Source organism: Chiloscyllium punctatum, chromosome 52 (genome assembly GCF_047496795.1).
Source record: "Chiloscyllium punctatum isolate Juve2018m chromosome 52, sChiPun1.3, whole genome shotgun sequence".
Taxonomy (NCBI): Eukaryota; Metazoa; Chordata; class Chondrichthyes; order Orectolobiformes; family Hemiscylliidae; genus Chiloscyllium; species Chiloscyllium punctatum.
Genome location: NC_092790.1, coordinates 13,931,443 through 13,948,487, shown reverse-complemented (window position 1 = coordinate 13,948,487; position 17,045 = coordinate 13,931,443). Strand labels below are relative to the sequence as shown.

Below are 17,045 nucleotides of genomic sequence, written 5' to 3'. Positions count from 1 at the left end.
ACAATAAACTGTATTATCAGTCCCATTGAATAGCGCAGACTGACAGGTAGAAAGTACTTTCTGAGTACACAAAACGTACAAGTGAATGGAAGAAACAAGATTAGTTCTGTACTACCAGAAGAACAAACAGTTGCATACTGCACCAGTTATTGTCCTTATTCATGTAAGGAAGGACTTGAAGGAAACTGATAATTTCTGGACATACCAAAGAATGAGATGGTGTCAATACACAGAGGATACAGAATAACTTGCAACGTACAGGAATACTGTCAGGTTAGTAGGTGTATTGGCAAAAATGGAAAAGTCATGACCTCAAAGATCTCGCAGTTGGGAGAACTAGCGTTTCATTAAAAAAGTAGTTCAGGACAGTGTGTCAGCCCCAGTGAACAAGTGAACTTCCTATAGATTTTAAATTCATGGTTTCACCTTGGTCAAAAAGTAAATTCTACTTGTTTATTAGAAAGTACGGAACCTACTGCATGTTCACAATGTATTCCACTTAAGTAGGGAAAGAAGTAAATAAAAATTCAGACTAATTGTTCATCCAGTTATCTCACCATGGCTTAAACATGCTGTCTGACTCTCTGACTGTATGTAATTCATGTATCAATTCTTGTTGTCTCAACTGGAGGAATTAAATAGCAGACCAAGTGCCAGATTGAAACAAATATTTCAATTTCATTTGTTTCTACAAGGAGAAAGCAGAACACATCTCAGACGAAATAACTGAATACATACTTTGTTTACAAAAGTCCAAAGGGAAATCAAACATTGACGTGAAAAGGTATATGTTTAAACAGATATCCAGAGATTATTGGACACAGAATGAAAAAAAACCTCTCATACTGGTCTTGTTAAACACATGTGAACAATAAATTCAAAGTACACATTCAGACCAGAGCCTGACTAATCCAGAAAATAAACTTACCATCGAATAAAAGTTGTGGAAATTATCCAGATCCATTCCCCACAATTCTGCATTTACCCTGATTGATGCACCTAACCAAGAAATCGCAGAACATGATGGGCAGTTCGCATAGCCAATTCAAGCTTCCCCCCCCCCCCCCCCCCCCCCAACCCCACCTCCTCTCCCCTCCCCACCGCATGTCTTTGAATTGTGAGAGAAAAACTGAGCACCCAGAGGTAGCCCACTCAGATTTGGGGAGAAGGTGCAAAGTCCACACAGACAGTCGCCCGAAACTGGAATCGAACCAGTGTCCCTGGCTCGGTGAGGCAGTAGTGCTAACCACTGAGAAAAATGGCAAACTCAGTGTTAATTCCAGCCCAGAGAGAGGACCAGAAACAGACCTGCGGAGCGAGAAACACGCCCTTCCACTCCCACATCAGCGCAACATCGAGCCAATACCTCAGTCACTTTCTGTGTCACAGACAAAAAAAAACAAATCTCCCTCAGTCAGACTGACAGGAACAGAATCACCATCCTCTTCACATTTCGTTGCAGATTCTGACAGATCCACATTGGATCCCACGTAAACCAATGACAGAGACGGAATGTTTGGGAATGACTCAGTGTAAACGACCCAATCAGGAAACAGGCATTCCTCCATCATTCATTAGCATTGATGACGTCGTCAGGTTATAAAAAGGGATCTCCGAGCCCGCTTTCCTTTATTCTGTGTGTGAAAGTGAGCGGCGCTATGGCTGATGAGAAGAAAGCCCAGCAAGCGTCCAAGAAGGGCGCGAAGAAGATCATCAAGAAGGCGCCAACGAAGGGCGGCAAGAAGAGGAAAAGGACTAGGAAAGAAAGTTACTCCATCTATATCTACAAAGTGATGAAGCAGGTTCACCCCGACACCGGCATCTCCTCCAAGGCCATGAGCATCATGAACTCGTTCGTCAACGATATTTTCGAGCGTATTGCGGGGGAGGCTTCCCGCCTGGCCCATTACAACAAGCGCAGCACCATCAGCTCCCGGGAGATCCAGACCGCCGTGCGGCTGCTGCTGCCCGGGGAGCTGGCCAAGCACGCCGTGTCGGAGGGCACAAAGGCGGTGACCAAGTACACCAGCTCCAAGTGAAGGACCGCACTGCACTGAAACAAATACGTCCACAACCCAAAGGCTCTTATAAGAGCCACCCACAACTTTCCAGAGTGAGCTGGATTTTTTAAGATTGGTTTTGTTTTAGTTTACAAATGATTATTTTTAGCGCTATAGTTGTTTATATAAGAGTTTAGCAAATTAATGAGGTACCGTGCAGGGAAGATTGCATAAAGAGACTCTTCCCTGTCTGTTGGAAGTGGGCATATTAAATGTCAGTGAGTCATTTTTCACCTTCTTTATTTAACATTGGTAAAAGCCCTGGTAGAATGTTAATACTTCGTTTCACACCTTGCAAACGACCACCTAATGAAGGAGTAGCGCTCAGAAGGCTAGTGCTTCCAAATCAACCGATTGGATTTATAATCTGGTGTTACGTGATTTTTAACTTGGCAAACAATACATACTTGTCCACATCTTTCATCGCATGCATTTACATCTGATGTAAAAAAAATATTTGCAATGCGTGGGTGTAATCCGATTTTTCAGAATGCAAGAACCTAAGCACTTGCTTAGAGACTTTCAAAGGGAACCGAGAGAACGCCAAAACAGCTGCCGGGTTGAAATGTGATGATTTTGCTGATAGAGCGAGAGCAACAAGGGAGGACAGCTTGAAAATATCTTCTAAAAGTTTAATTTGGAGATGCCGGTGATGGATTGGGGTACACAAAATATAAAAATCACACACCAGGTTATAATCCAACAGGTTTAATTGGAAGTACACTCGCTTTCGAAGCGCCGCTCCTTCATCAGGTGGTAGTGGAGGGCTCAATCCTAACAGAATTTTTAGCAAAAGTTTCCAGTGTGATGTAACTGAAATTATGCATTGAAAAATTGATTCTGTTAAGCCTTTCATCCGTTAGAATACCATGATAGTTTCACTTCTTTCATGTGTAAATCACAAAACTTTCTTTAAAAAGTTGCATTCTCAGGTTAGCTGTTAACAATGGTGAGAGCGAGACAATGTTATCTGCACAACGTGGTCGCCATCGCTACTGAGCCGCAAGAATGTTGTGTGCTGCTTTATCAGGAGGCCGGGGTGTTACTGAAATGTGAAGCGACTGCAGTGTTTGGCCTGTTTCGTTTCAGCTTCTTATGGTTTAGAAAATTACCCACTCAAGATTAGAAATGGAGGGATACAGCTCAGCAAATGAGGGAGAGACCGATCGGGTGAAGTATACATTTATAAACCCCAAGTAAATTAAGATACGAGTATTTTATAAAAGTTCCCCCGTTTTTGTACTTCCTTTTTCAATATAGAACACTAACCTTTGTTTGTAAACTGGCGGGCTTTTCAAATTGGAAAGTAGGCGGTTGATGATTTGGCATTGGTGCTTTCACCCTCCTCCTCCCCGTGTCCTCTCCGGATTGGGGAATGAGGCAGATATCTGATTGGGAATTGAAACAACATTAGGAGATGCTGACCAATGAGAAACGGCCGTCACACCATTCCTCCCGAAGGTATAAGAGGCCGTAATGTGGGCGGAGTGCAGCATTTTCTGTGAAACTGCTTAGGCGATTGTGATCATGTCTGGAAGAGGAAAGGGCGGTGGGAAAGGTCGCGCCAAGGCGAAGTCTCGGTCGTCCCGGGCTGGCCTGCAGTTCCCGGTGGGCCGTGTTCACAGGCTCCTGAGAAAGGGTAACTATGCTGAGCGTGTGGGTGCCGGAGCGCCGGTCTATCTGGCTGCGGTGCTGGAGTATCTGACGGCTGAAATCCTGGAGCTGGCCGGTAACGCGGCCCGGGACAACAAGAAGACCCGCATCATCCCCAGGCACCTACAGCTGGCCGTGCGCAACGACGAGGAGCTCAACAAGCTGCTGGGAGGGGTGACCATCGCTCAGGGCGGGGTGCTGCCTAATATCCAGGCCGTGCTGCTGCCCAAGAAAACCGCCGCTGGGGGCGCCGCTAAAAAGTGAAGAGACTTCTTATATCTGACAACCCAAAGGCTCTTTTAAGAGCCACTTACATCTGTGAAAGGAGCTGTTCCCTCCGTAGGATTGAATTACCTTCCTTTAATTATTTGTTATCGGTTTCGGTTCCTGCCTTTTTCGATACTGTACTGTCACTGTGTGTGTGATCGGATTTGAAACCTTTCTTGATGGCTGACACAAGTGTGAAAAACCTATCGTGTGAAGTATTATCTGATATTATAACAATGGAGAAAGTGAGGACTGCAGATGCTGGAGATCAGAGCTGAAAATGTGTTGCTGGAAAAGCGCAGCAGGTCAGGCAGCATCCAAGGAACCGGAGAATCTATTGTTTTTGGGGGTGGAACGGAGTGAGTAGAAGGGCTTATGCCCGAAACGTCGATTCTCCTCTTCCTTGGATGCTGCCTGAGCTGCTGCGCTTTTCCAGCAACACATTTTCAGCTATTATAACAATGGTCAGAGTGCATTTTTCTTATTGATTTGTAAATGGCTGTGGTCGCTTGTGTTTAATCATCGTCCTATAAATGCGTCACTCAGTTCCTGTAATCGTCGCTCGCAGGCAGTTTCACCTTATTTAGGAAGAGTAGAATTACCCAAGAAAACCGCCGCTGCGGGAGCCGTTTTAAAAAGTCATGGCACCATTCCTGAATCTGACAACCCACAGGCTCTTTTCAGAGCCACTCACGGCAGCTGTGAAAGGAGCTACACCGTCTTCTCTGTCGGATTTATTTTATTTTTAATGGGGAGAAGCTTGAACTTTGCACCTGAGATCAGTCAATTACTATCGCCTTGTTATTGAATACTTGTGGTTTGGAGATGCTGATACTTTACTGGGGTGTATAAAGTTAGAAATCACGCAACACCAGCTTATACCCCAACAGGTTTAGTTGCAAGCACTAGTTTTCGGAATTTCCATCACGTGCTTGAACAACTGGTGTCACGTTGGCTCAGATAATGCCTTTCAGGTGTACGTTGCTCTGTATGAGACTCTCTGTGCCACAAGGGTCAGACAGATTCTAATCTAAAGGAAAAAAAATGGATTTACAGGTTCTTACACACACACACAGTCACTCACGGTGAATCTCCCTCATACGCTCGCACATACTGTCCCTCAGTTAGGCATGCACTCTCTTTGACGTACGCGTACATTTCTTTACACTCGCGCGCACACACACTCATTACCGCCACCGCTTCCCTTCCCCGTATCCCCACTTCCCCATCACCTCATCCTCACACCCAGCAAAACACACAGACACATGTAGAATTTGGACTTGCAGAATGACAAATGTCCCCGATCGGGTTTCACATTCGCTTTGATTCCATCAGGAAAAGCTGAATTGACCCAATGCAATAAGTATACAGTCGATATAGCAAATACTACTGAGCGGCCCCTATCCCTCTGCGCTTTGTTCACTAGTGTGTTTATAGACTTTCTTCTCAGCCCCCAGAGAGAGAGAGCATAGTAAATACCCGTGAGAGTGATTTTTTTTTTCAGCTGTAAAAGGAGGGAACGGGGTAAAGTGAGATTGTATGAACTACATTTCTGTAGATAGACAAATCACCGCCTAAGTACTTTCGCATTCTCATCTGTAAAACTTCGCGGTCTTTTCTACATGTTAGTGGGTTTTTCAAATTTGAAAATGAGCCTTTGACCTTTTGGCCAATTCTATCCCATCCCCCATTAGTTAAATCCTGCAATCTATTATAACAAAATCTGCGATCACCGGAGATCTCAGTAGTTGGAACTTGCCCGCCGCTGTCTGTGACTCTCGTGTTTAACTGACTCCCCATTAATGCTTTACTCAGCTCCGGTGCACTTCCTAAAATACGATACCAACGTCCGCAAGTAACAATTCCATCTCTTGGCGCGAAATCTTTCCCATCCCCCAACGCCAGGCCATATGAAAACCGAGACAGAGAGAGATTCGTGGGAATTTACAATCCACTAACACAAGGTGATGTTAAAATTATATTTCACAATCTGTCATAATAAATTCTGCGAACACAGGAAATCACATCAGATGTGACTTCACTGCACATGTCAATATTGCCTATAACTCATTCCGTATGTACTTCCTTGTTTTATAATTACAATATTAATGTACCTCATCGTTTCCCGCTCTCTCTGGATGGTTTAGTGGCTCTGAAAAGAGCCGTTGTGTTTCTCTCTCTCTCGGGGTGAATGTGCAGGACCGGCCAGGCTCCGTTTAGGCGCGCTCCCCGCGGATCCGGCGGGCCAGCTGGATGTCTTTGGGCATGATGGTGACCCGCTTGGCGTGGATGGCGCACAGGTTGGTGTCCTCAAACAGTCCCACCAGGTAAGCCTCGCTGGCCTCCTGCAGGGCCATCACCGCCGAGCTCTGGAAGCGCAGGTCGGTCTTGAAGTCCTGAGCGATCTCTCGCACCAGCCGCTGGAAGGGCAGTTTGCGGATCAGCAGCTCGGTGGATTTCTGGTAGCGGCGGATCTCCCGCAGAGCCACCGTGCCAGGCCTGTAGCGATGAGGCTTCTTCACTCCGCCCGTGGCCGGAGCGCTCTTGCGGGCCGCTTTGGTCGCCAGCTGCTTGCGGGGAGCTTTCCCTCCGGTGGATTTCCGCGCTGTCTGCTTGGTTCGGGCCATTCTCTCCAACTCTCTGTAACACACACACAGGCTGCTGCTGTCAATGCTGACGCTGCTGCGGTGCTGCCTGTTTAAGGGAACGGAGAGCCCGCCCTAGAGCTGGGATTGGATACAGCCCTGTCCTTCAACCCACAGAGAAACAGCTCCGGAAGGTACTGAAAAGGCAGGAAAAGGATTGTTGGAGGCTGATTGGATAACGTGAAATGACAGTTGGTCAGTTTGAAAATGCCCGCCGAATTCACCCTCTCAAACCCTGAAATCAAATATCATAATAAGAGATATTACGTCACTCGTCCGCAATTCAGATACTTTGTTGTGGTGGTATGCGCCGAGCTAGGAATTTGTGTTGCAGACGTTTCCTCAGGCATGTAGGAGAGGCTCCCAAACACTGAGGATGTCACCTAGACAGGGGACGAATCGTCTCCAAGACAAATATCCAGCTCGCCGAACAGAACCACAACAACAAGCTACAAATCTTGTCACAAACTTTGAATTCAGATATTTTATTGCAATCGATTAAAACTTAGTTAGCTGTCAGGGCAGACAGGAAGGAGGGATTGTTGCCTGATCTGTCTGGGGGGGGTTTAAAACAGCTCTGACAAACTGAACAAGCGAACGTCTACCCGCCGTTAACAAACCCCGCCGCTTTAAACATCTTGACATTGTACCAAGATAAAATTACAAAAACCCTACCAAGTCAATGTTTTATTTCAACCAGATTATAATAAGCGAAACGCAATTTAATGGCTGCTTGAACGGTGTGTAACAGGCACATGGAAAAAAAACAGGCTATGAAATTATCCGCTGTGTCGCAGCATCAAAACTCATGAAATTATCGTTTCTGGAAGGGTCAATGAAATACATTTACCGCACTATGTAACAACAGTATCAGAGCACAATGGGAAGTTAAAGAACCGTTACAGTATACACTCCCTATACATTGCTTTCCCCGTCCTCAGGTCTCCGCTCTCTCTCGGAGAGTTTGGGTGGCTCTGAAAAGAGCCTTTGGGTTCGCTGGAAAAGGGTCGCTTTATGCTCAGCCGCCGAATCCATAGAGAGTGCGGCCCTGGCGTTTCAGAGCGTACACCACATCCATGGCGGTAACCGTCTTGCGCTTGGCGTGCTCAGTGTAGGTGACCGCATCCCTGATCACATTCTCCAGGAAAACCTTCAGCACCCCGCGGGTCTCCTCGTAGATCAAGCCCGAGATGCGCTTCACCCCGCCACGGCGAGCCAGGCGCCGGATGGCTGGTTTGGTGATGCCCTGGATGTTATCACGGAGCACTTTGCGGTGCCGCTTCGCTCCGCCTTTTCCCAGGCCTTTGCCTCCTTTACCTCTTCCAGACATCACGCTTCTTCACTCCAACCGCTGCCGAATGAGAGCCGAGAGGCCTCCCCTTCCTTTTTTATAGAGCCCGGCCCGACCTGACTGAGAAAGAGCTGACAGAGAGTGAGAGGCGGGACCGGAGAGGAAACTGAGTGACTGACAGAGCAGGGAAATGGCTTTGATCATCCAGCTCCGCCTCCAGCTCACTCCGGCCCCAACTGTATCTGGGACTGAACCTTTTCTCCCCAAAGCTGACTGTTCCTGAGCAGAGAAGCGCATGCGTGAGGCCCTTCCCCAGCGCTGCCATTGAGGAGCATTTACTCAGTGAGTACAAGAGGTTTGTTTGAAACAGACCGCAATGGAGAGATCAGCGCCCAGGGAAGGGAGGGAACAGCAGGCTCCTTCCAGCAGCACATCGGGATGGGAGCCTGGGACACAGAGGGGGCTGCGAGACCGGGATTGATTCGGGGTGAGTTCAGGGAGAACCGGGGGCTGTTTGTAAGAGGCCGAGCGGAGCAGGAACTGGTCCCGGAACTTGGAGTGAGCGGGTTGGGGGGGAAGAGAGAGGCCTTTCTCGGGCTGTGTGGGGGCCTGCTGAGGGAGGCCTTTTAAATGTTGCAATTTTACCAGCCTGCACGACTTCTCCATGTGCCTCATGATGTTATAAACTTCTATAAAGTCACTCTCCAAGGGAAAACAGTTCCAGCCTATTCAGCCTGTGGCTATAGCTCAAATCCTCCAACCCAGATGAAGAATATTTACATGGAGTTTATCTGTGACTGAGTAGGACAGAATTAATCCTCGACTGAATAGTTGTCACGTACAGAGATGACAATTAAATAATGTGAATTCCAAACATACAATCTCTGCAGGTAGATCATGCGCTCCTCACAACACCTCCTTTCTGGAACCTACTGACAATAGAACTTGATAAACTTCTGCCCATTTCTCATCTGCCTGAATATGTGATCATCTCCATTTCCTCATTCAGACATCATTTTAAAAATAACAACATTCAGGGAAACATTCGGATGCTTTTTGTATATGCCTTTTGATACAATTGCTTGAAATGTTCATCTTTCTGCTGTAACTTAGTTAACTTACCTGAGCTAAAGGTGTCTGCTTTGTTCATCAATCTGTTCTGGTTTGTTTCAGCCATCTGATCAAACAGGGTCTCTGCTAATTTCACTTCAACTTTATCTGTACTCTTTGATCTTTCCTGTTTCAACTGGTGACTTTGTGACCTTCTTTCCACACAGTCAGGAAAAATCCCAGGATATGTGTCCTGCAATAGTTCAGTTGCCTGAATTTCCATTGGCTTTTCAACCACAGTCCGGTGGCACTCTTTCCGGTGAATCCGCAACATCATTAGCAAGAACAAATTGTATTCCTGGAGCTGAACGTTTGTGCAGTACTTCTACTATGACTCCTCCACTCTTCACTGGACACTCTCACCTCATCTCTTACAACTGAGTCTTTCTTGTTTCAATGTGAATTCCGATTATAGAGTCATAAAGATGTACAGCATGGAAACAGAAACTTTGGTCCAACCCATCCATACTGACCAGATATCCCAACCCAATCTAGTCCCACCTGCCAGCACCCAATCCATATCCCTCCAAACCCTTCCTATTCAAATACCCATCCAAATGACTCTTAAATGTTGCAATTGTATCAACTTCCACCACTTCCTCTGGCAGCTCATTCCATACACATACCACCCTGTGTGAAAACGTTGCTCCGTAGGTCGCTTTTATATCTTTTTCCCTCTCACCCTAAACCTATGCCCTCTAGTTCTGGACTCCCTGAACCCAGGGAAAAGACTTTGCCTATTTAACCTATCCATGCCCCTCATAATTTTGTAAACCTCTATAAGGTCACCCCTCAGCCTCCGACACTCCGGGAAAAACAACTCCAGCCTATTCAGCCTCTCCCGATAGCTCAAATCCTCCAACCCTTGCAGCATCCTTGTAAATCTTTTCTGAACCCTTTCAGGTTTCATAACATCTTTCCATTTGGAAGGAGACCAGAATTGCATGCAATATTCCAACAGTGGCCTAACCGATGTCCTGGACAGCCGCAACATGACCTCCCAACTCCTGTACTCAATACTCTGATCAATAAAGGAAAGCATACCAAACTTCACTATCCTACCTGCGACTCCACTTTCAAAGAGCTATGAACCTGCACTCCAAGGTCTCTTTGTTCAGCAACACTCCCTTGGACCCTATCGTTAAGTGTACAACTCCTGCTAAGATTTTATTTCCCAAAATGCAGCACCTCGCATTTATCTGAGTTAAACTCCATCTGCCTCTTCTCAGCCCATTGGCCCATCTGGTCAAGATCCAGTTGTAATCTGAGGTAACCTTCTTCACTGTCCACTTCACCTCCAATTTTGGTGTCATCTGCAAACTTACTAACTGTACCTCTTATGCTAACATCCAAATCATTTGTATAAATGACAAAACGTAGAGGATCCAGTACCAATACTTGTGGCACTCCACTGGTCACAGGCCTCCAGTCTGAAAAACAACCCTCCACCACCATCCTCTGTCTCCTACTTTTGAGCCATTTCTGTATCCAAATGGCTAGTTCTCCCTGTATTCCATGAGATATTGCCTTGCTAATCAGTCTCCCATGAGGAACCTTATCGAATGCCTTACTGAAGTCCATATAGATCACATCTACTGCTCTGCCCTCATCAATCCTCTTTGTTACTTCTTTTAAAAAACTCAATCAAGTTTGTGAGACATAACTTCCCATGCACGAAGCCATGTTGACTATCCCTAATCAGTCCTTACCTTTCCAAATAAATTTACATCCTGTCCCTCAGGATTCCCTCCAACAACTTGCCCACCACTGACGTCAGGCTCACTGGCCTACAGTTCCCTGGCTTGTCCTTACCACCCTTTTTAAACAGTGGCACCACGTTAGCCAACGTCCACTCTTCTGGCACCTCACCGTGACTATTGGTGATAAAAATATCTCAGCAAGAGGCCCAGCAATCACTTCTCTAGCTTCCCACAGAGTTCTAGGGTACACCTGATTAGGTTCTGGAGATTTATCCACCTTTACCCGTTTCAAGACATCCAGCACTTCCTCCTCTGTAATATGAACATTTTGTAAGATGTCACCATCTATTTCCCTACAGTTTGTATCTTCCATATCCTTTTCCACAGTAAATACTGGTGCAAAATACTCATTTCGTATCTCCCCCATTTCTGCGGCTCCACACAAAAGCTGCCTTGCTGATCTTTGAAGGGGCCCTATTCTCTCCCTAGTTACTCTTTTGTCCTTAAGGTACTTGTAAAGACCCTTTGGATTTTCCTTAATTCTATTTGCCAAAGCTATCTATGTTCCCTTTTTACCCTCCTGATTTGCCTCTTAAGTATACTTCTACTTCCTTTATACTCTAAGGATTCAATCAATCTATCCTGTCTATACCTGACATATGCTTCCTTCTTTTACTTAACCAAACCCTCAATTTCTTTAGTCATCCAGCATTTCCTATACCTACAAGCCTTTCTTTTCACCCAAGTAGGAATATACTTTCTCTGGATTCTAGTTACCTCATTTCTGAAGGCTTCCCATTTTCCAGCCATCCCTTTACTTGCGAACATCTGCCCTCAATCAGCTTTCAAAAGTTCTTGCCTAATATCATCAAAATTGGCCTTTCTCCAATTTAGAACTTCAACGTTTTGATCTGGTCTATCCTTTTCCATCACTATTTAAAATCTAATAGAATTATGGTCACTGGCCCCAAAGTGTTCCTCCACTGACACCTCAGTCACCTGCGCTGCTTTATTTCCCAAGAGTAGGTCAAGTTTAGCACCTTCTCTCATAGGTACATCCACATACTGAATCAGAAAATTGTCTTGTACACACTTAATAAATTCCTCTCCATCTAAACCCTTAACACTATAGCAGTCCCAGTCGATGTTTGGAAAGTTAAAATCCCCCTACCATAACCACCCTATTATCTTTACAGATATCTGAGAACTGCCCACAAAATTTGTTTCTCAATTTCCCTCTGTCTACTAAGGGGCCTATAATACAATCCCAATAATGTTATCATCCCTTTCTTATTTCTCAGTTTCACCCAAATAACTTCCCTGGATGTATTTCCGGGATTATTTTCTCTCAGCACAGCTGTAATGCTATCCCTTATCACAAATGCCACCCCCCTCCTCTCTTGCCTCCCTTTCTGTCCTTCCTGTAGCATTTGTATCCTGGAACATTAACCTGCCAGTCCTACCTATCCCTGAGCCATGTTTCTGTAATTGCTATGATATCCTAGTCCCATGTTCCTAACCATGTCCTGAGTTCATCTGCCCTCCCTATTAGGCCCTTTGTATTGAAATAAATGCAGTTTAATTTATTAGTCCTCCTTGTCCCTACTTGCCCTGACTGTTGGACTCGCTTCTGCTCTCAACTGTATCCCAGTCTCAGCCTGATCTCTTCCGTCACTATCTCCCTGGGTCCCAACCTCAACCCCCCAACCTGAGTAAATCCTCCCGAACAGCTCTAGCAAATATTCTTGCCAGTATATTAGTCCCTTCCAATTTAGGTGCAATCCATCCTTCTGGTATAGATCACTTCTACCCCAAAAGAGATACCAATGATCCAAATATGTGAATCCTTCTCCCATACACCAGCTCCTCAGCTGCTCTATCCTCCTATTCCTGCTCTCACTAGCTCGTAGCACTTACTCATACCTTTTCTGGCAATAGTCCTTCAGAGGTACATATATCCTCATCTTTTAGCATTGCAGATTGAGAGAATCCTTGTATTTCTTAATATTGGAACCTCTTAACCTGCTGCTCCTGGTCTATGCGACTAAACGTTACCTTCATAGTGTATGGTTTAAGAAGATCTGGGCATTTCCTCCATAAACAACCTCCGACCAGCTTGTACATTCTGGTGCAGTTTTCTCGTCTCCACAGAGCTTTCTGTTACCATTCCAAAAAAATTTCCCGACTTATCCTGTTTTCCTACATCCGGCTCCTCAGTGCTTTTCCTAACCCATCAACACCGATTTCATGTGGCCTACTTTATTGCAGTGAAAACACCAGAGCTTTTTCACTTCTCTTTCCCTTTCAAGGGTTTCCTTTTTACCGTGGTAAATCATCCATATCATCTTCATAGAGATCTACTTTTCCCATTCCACGTGAGAATTTCTCTTATCCACAATTATTATCCCTCATGGATTGAAATTGATGTTGTAAATTCAACTTTGTTTTGTTGATCAACTCAATCCTTAGCCATTTCCGATGCCAGTCTTGCTGTTTTAACTCTCTGCTCTTCCACATAAATTCTCATTACTTCGGGAAGTGAATTTTTTAACTCCTGTCTAAGTGCCAATTTCCAAAGTTCAAACTCCCTATTTATTCCTTTCCTCTCTCCCCTTTTCTCTCCCTTCTCCTTCTTTTCTGCTTTTAATCGTACTTCAAACTGTTTTGTTTCTGTTGTCCTTTCCTTGACTTTTGCCTCTAACTCGAGTTGTTTCATTATCAATTGAATGTTAGCCATCCCTAAAGATTCTGATGGCGTTTCCAGCAAATTTAAATTTGAGCTATTACTCTCATTATCGCCCTTTTCCTTATGGAAGGAGGCAGGTTGAGCTCCAGCTGGTCTGCTAATTCCGGCAGCTTGGCATTAATCCCTTTTTTCAAAATTCTGAAGTCACTTCTTCCACCCCCAGAAAGCTCTTGATGACTCTCTGAGCCATTGCTATCCTAAACACTGTTTCTTGATGAAGGGCTGATGCCCAAAACATTGATTCTCCTACTCCTCAGATGCTGCCTGACCTGCTGTGCTTTTTCAGCACCACACTCTAGTCTCTGATCTCCAGCATCTGCAGTCCTCCCTTTTTCCAAGCACTGTTAAAACCAATTAAATTTACCACCCAGAACAAAAGACGCTAAGACTTACCACTCACTATCTCAGAGTCCAGCAACCCGAGTCCCAAATCAGAACCACAGAACAAAACTCTGCAAACAGCCTCCAGCCTGTTACGGAAAAGGCCAGACCCCCTTCAAAAATTTCAAGAAAGTAACCCAGACCCTAAATTTGCTAGTTGTTTTAAGTGGGTGTAACAAAGATATTCCAGGAGTGATGCAGCTGGTCAAACGATGTAGTTTTAAACAAACCAGTATTGATTTCCAAAATTACTAAATGATACACAAAAGAGAACAGAATATTGAATAACTTAACAAATTCGAAAACCCAACAGATTATATCAACTTAATGATGGTGTTTCCAAAATTTAAAACAATCCCCATCAACACCCTTGGCACAAAAGGTAAAATCAAACACACGGTCTTACAAGAGAGATGTCAGGGAGAGAGGACCAGCATGGACCGGCTTCTTTGGGTTCAGCAGCTTTTTCAACTGCCTGACTGCTTTCAATCAATAGAAAGACAGCCAAAAATCAAATCAAACCTGGGAAAACTGAGCCACTTTTTAAAAATGTGGTAACTTTTTGTCTGAGGCTTTACCTGTCAGCTATAATCAGAATAGCCCTAAAACCCATCGACTCACACTTTTTGGAGCCTTTGTCTTTTACAAGCTTGTTAAAGGAGGAGCATCGTCACAGCAGACTGGTCCAAGAAGTAAAAGACCATGGGATACAGGGTAATATGTTGAATTGGATCCAGAGTTGGCTCAGTCACAGGAAAGAAAGGATAATGGTCAATGGTGGCCATTGTGAATGGAAAGCTGTTACAAGCAGTAGTCTGCATGGCTCAGTGTTGGAACCGCTGCCATTTGTTCTATACATTAATGATATGGTGGGCAGATTTGTGAAATTTGCAGATGACACAAAAATTGGCCATATAGAGGATAGCTGTAAGCTCCAAAACTATATCGATGGTTTGGTGGAGTGGGCAGGAAAGTGGCAGATGGAGTTCTGATAAATTTGATTAGATTAGTTTAGATTAGATTAGTTACTGTGTGGAAACAGGCCCTTCGGCCCAACAAGTCGTGGGCGGCACGGTGGCACAGTGGTTAGCACTGCTGCCTCACAGCGCCAGAGACCTGGGTTCAATTCCCGCCTCAGGCGACTCTCTGTGTGGAGTTTGCACATTCTCCCCGTGTCTGCGTGGGTTTCCTCCGGGTGCTCCGATTTCCTCCCACACTCCAAAGATGTGCAGGTCAGGTGAATTGGCCATACTAAATTGCCCGTAGTGTTAGGTAAGGGGTAGATGTAGGGGTATGGGTGGGTTGCGCTTCGGCGGGGCGGTGTGGACTTGTTGGGCCGAAGGGCCTGTTTCCACACTGTAAGTAATCTAAGTAATCTAAAGTCCACACCGACCCGCCGAAGCGCAAACCACCCAGACGTATTCCCCTACATTTACCTCTTCACCTAACACGACAGGCAATTTAGCATGGCCAATTCACCTAACCTGAACATTTTTGGACTGTGGGGGGAAACCGCAGCACCCGGAGGAAACCCACGCAGACACAGGGAGGATGTGCAAACTCCACACAGTCCCCTGAAGCAGGAATTGAACCCAGGTCTCTGGCGCTGTGAGGCAGCAGTGCTAACCACTGTGCCACCCACAAGTGTCAGGGAATGCATTTTGGGAAGTCAGACAATATATGGGAATATACTGAGGGGACAGGTTAAGTGAGAGATCTTGGTGTGCAAGTGCACAGGTTCCTAAAGTGGATAGGGTTGTATGGAAGGCACATGGAATGCTCTCCTTGACTGGCAGAGGGATGGAACAGAAATGTAATGAAATAACAATGAAAATGTATGAGACAAGGTGGCTACAACAGGAGTATTGTGTGCATTCGGGTCACCACATCACAAGAAGGACGTCATTTCTCTGGAGAGAGTGCAGAGGAGATTTATTAGAATGTTGCCAGGGCTGGTGAATTGTGGCTATCAGGAGACATTGGAGAGGTTGGGGTTGTGTTCCTTGGAACAGTGGTGCCATGATTAAGGAATACAGGGTGGCCCCCGTATCCCCAGGTCGGGTCACTGACCTGTGGTTTACTGTCGTCCAAGCATATAAAAGGGAATGTTCCGGAACCAAGGACCAGGAGGCTGCCGTGAAGGTATACTTCCATTTAAATCAATGGGTTCACACCTGTCTACAGTTTTGGGCTTCCTCCATAGGTCCTGGAACGTATCCCCTATGGGTACAGGGGGTCTACAATACTAAATAGTGAGCTTGATGATGAAGGAGCAGCACTCTGAAAACGTGCACTTCCAAATAAGCCTGTTGAACTCTAACCTGGTGTTGAGTGATTTTTAACTAACTAGTGAGAGGGAGACATTAGAGTAGACAAGAGGAACCTATTTCCTTTCGCAGAGAGTTCAAAAACCAGGGATCACAGATTCAAGCTAAGTGGCTGTAGGATTGGATGATAAATGAGGAAAAATGTTGTTCATACAGAGAATGGTGGGTATCTGGAATTCGCTGCCTAATTTGGTGTTGCAGACAGAGACCCTAATTTTTTTTAAACAAAACTTCCCTGGAACTGCACCTCAAGTGTTGTAACCTGCATGGTTGCAGGCTGTGGCAGGAAAGTGGGTTGAGAAAGGGCACCTGGGTGTGTTGGCTTTAGCATGGACAAGATGGGCTGAATGCCACCCATGTTGTGTTCTTTTTATGATTCTCTAGCTATCAATCAGACCCAGTCAGTCCCTGCTGTGTGAATATGTAAATGTATTTACCATATACAGAAAGTTACAGTTTGATAACTACACCCACACATTCACCAAACAGGATGTGACAGGTATAGATCAATAACTAAACTCACATATCCACATACCCACTTGCATCAGGTGGCCCATTCATGGAGCTGTATGGGTGTTGTTTAGTTTCTGAATCTCACTCAATGGGTTTTAGAATGTTCAGAAAAAATGGACAAGGAGCAGCTCAGAGCAGGAGTGGAACCAGACCCGTGGTTTTGTTTAAATTGCTGCCATTAAACAAAAAATCATCATGATCATTAACTGAGTGTTACATTGATGTTGCCAATCACAACTGATGTGTCTTCCTTCAGGCAAGTACTAAAGGACCAGGACAATGTAATATTCCCTCGGTACAGAGCCAAGTGTGACCAGCTGCTTCGAACAAACAGCAGGTATGTTACTGCTGT

General features: G+C 45.3%; 4 protein-coding genes and 1 long non-coding RNA gene across 26 annotated transcripts in view; 2 read left to right on the top strand and 3 right to left on the bottom strand.

Moving 5' to 3' along the window:
• The window catches only part of LOC140470801 (uncharacterized), a 678,281-nt gene that overhangs the window by 221,805 nt on the left and 439,431 nt on the right, over positions 1 to 17,045 (bottom strand). The gene's annotated exons all lie outside the window — the stretch shown is intronic.
• LOC140470682 (histone H2B 1/2-like) overlaps positions 1 to 17,045 on the top strand; it is a 72,174-nt gene that overhangs the window by 38,714 nt on the left and 16,415 nt on the right. For 4 of the 21 annotated variants that reach the window (XM_072566705.1, XM_072566706.1, XM_072566703.1 and 1 more), the window contains one exon: positions 1,463 to 2,106. The exons of 5 other annotated variants lie outside the window; for them this stretch is intronic. In XM_072566705.1, coding sequence (XP_072422806.1) covers positions 1,584 to 2,039 — 456 coding nt within the window. In that variant the 5' untranslated portion in view covers positions 1,463 to 1,583 and the 3' untranslated portion in view covers positions 2,040 to 2,106. Of the gene's footprint in view, positions 1 to 1,462; positions 2,107 to 8,153; positions 8,404 to 16,949; positions 17,031 to 17,045 lie in introns of those variants that run through there. 12 more of the 21 variants (XR_011956617.1, XR_011956616.1, XR_011956605.1 and 9 more) reach the window with 11 other exon arrangements.
• Positions 3,582 to 4,008, top strand: LOC140470721 (histone H2A-like). The gene has a single exon (XM_072566755.1). It carries the CDS (start codon positions 3,588 to 3,590, stop codon positions 3,975 to 3,977), a length of 390 nt encoding a protein of 129 aa, XP_072422856.1. The 5' UTR covers positions 3,582 to 3,587; the 3' UTR covers positions 3,978 to 4,008.
• On the bottom strand, positions 4,993 to 6,607 carry LOC140470709 (histone H3). Its single transcript, XM_072566745.1, has 2 exons — positions 6,095 to 6,607; positions 4,993 to 5,010 (listed from the first exon to the last, which is right to left on the bottom strand). Exon 1 carries the CDS (start codon positions 6,605 to 6,607, stop codon positions 6,197 to 6,199), a length of 411 nt encoding a protein of 136 aa, XP_072422846.1. The 3' UTR covers positions 4,993 to 5,010; positions 6,095 to 6,196.
• Positions 7,084 to 7,997, bottom strand: LOC140470750 (histone H4). Its single transcript, XM_072566783.1, has one exon. The coding sequence runs from the start codon at positions 7,953 to 7,955 to the stop codon at positions 7,644 to 7,646; it is 312 nt and encodes a 103-aa protein (XP_072422884.1). The 5' UTR covers positions 7,956 to 7,997; the 3' UTR covers positions 7,084 to 7,643.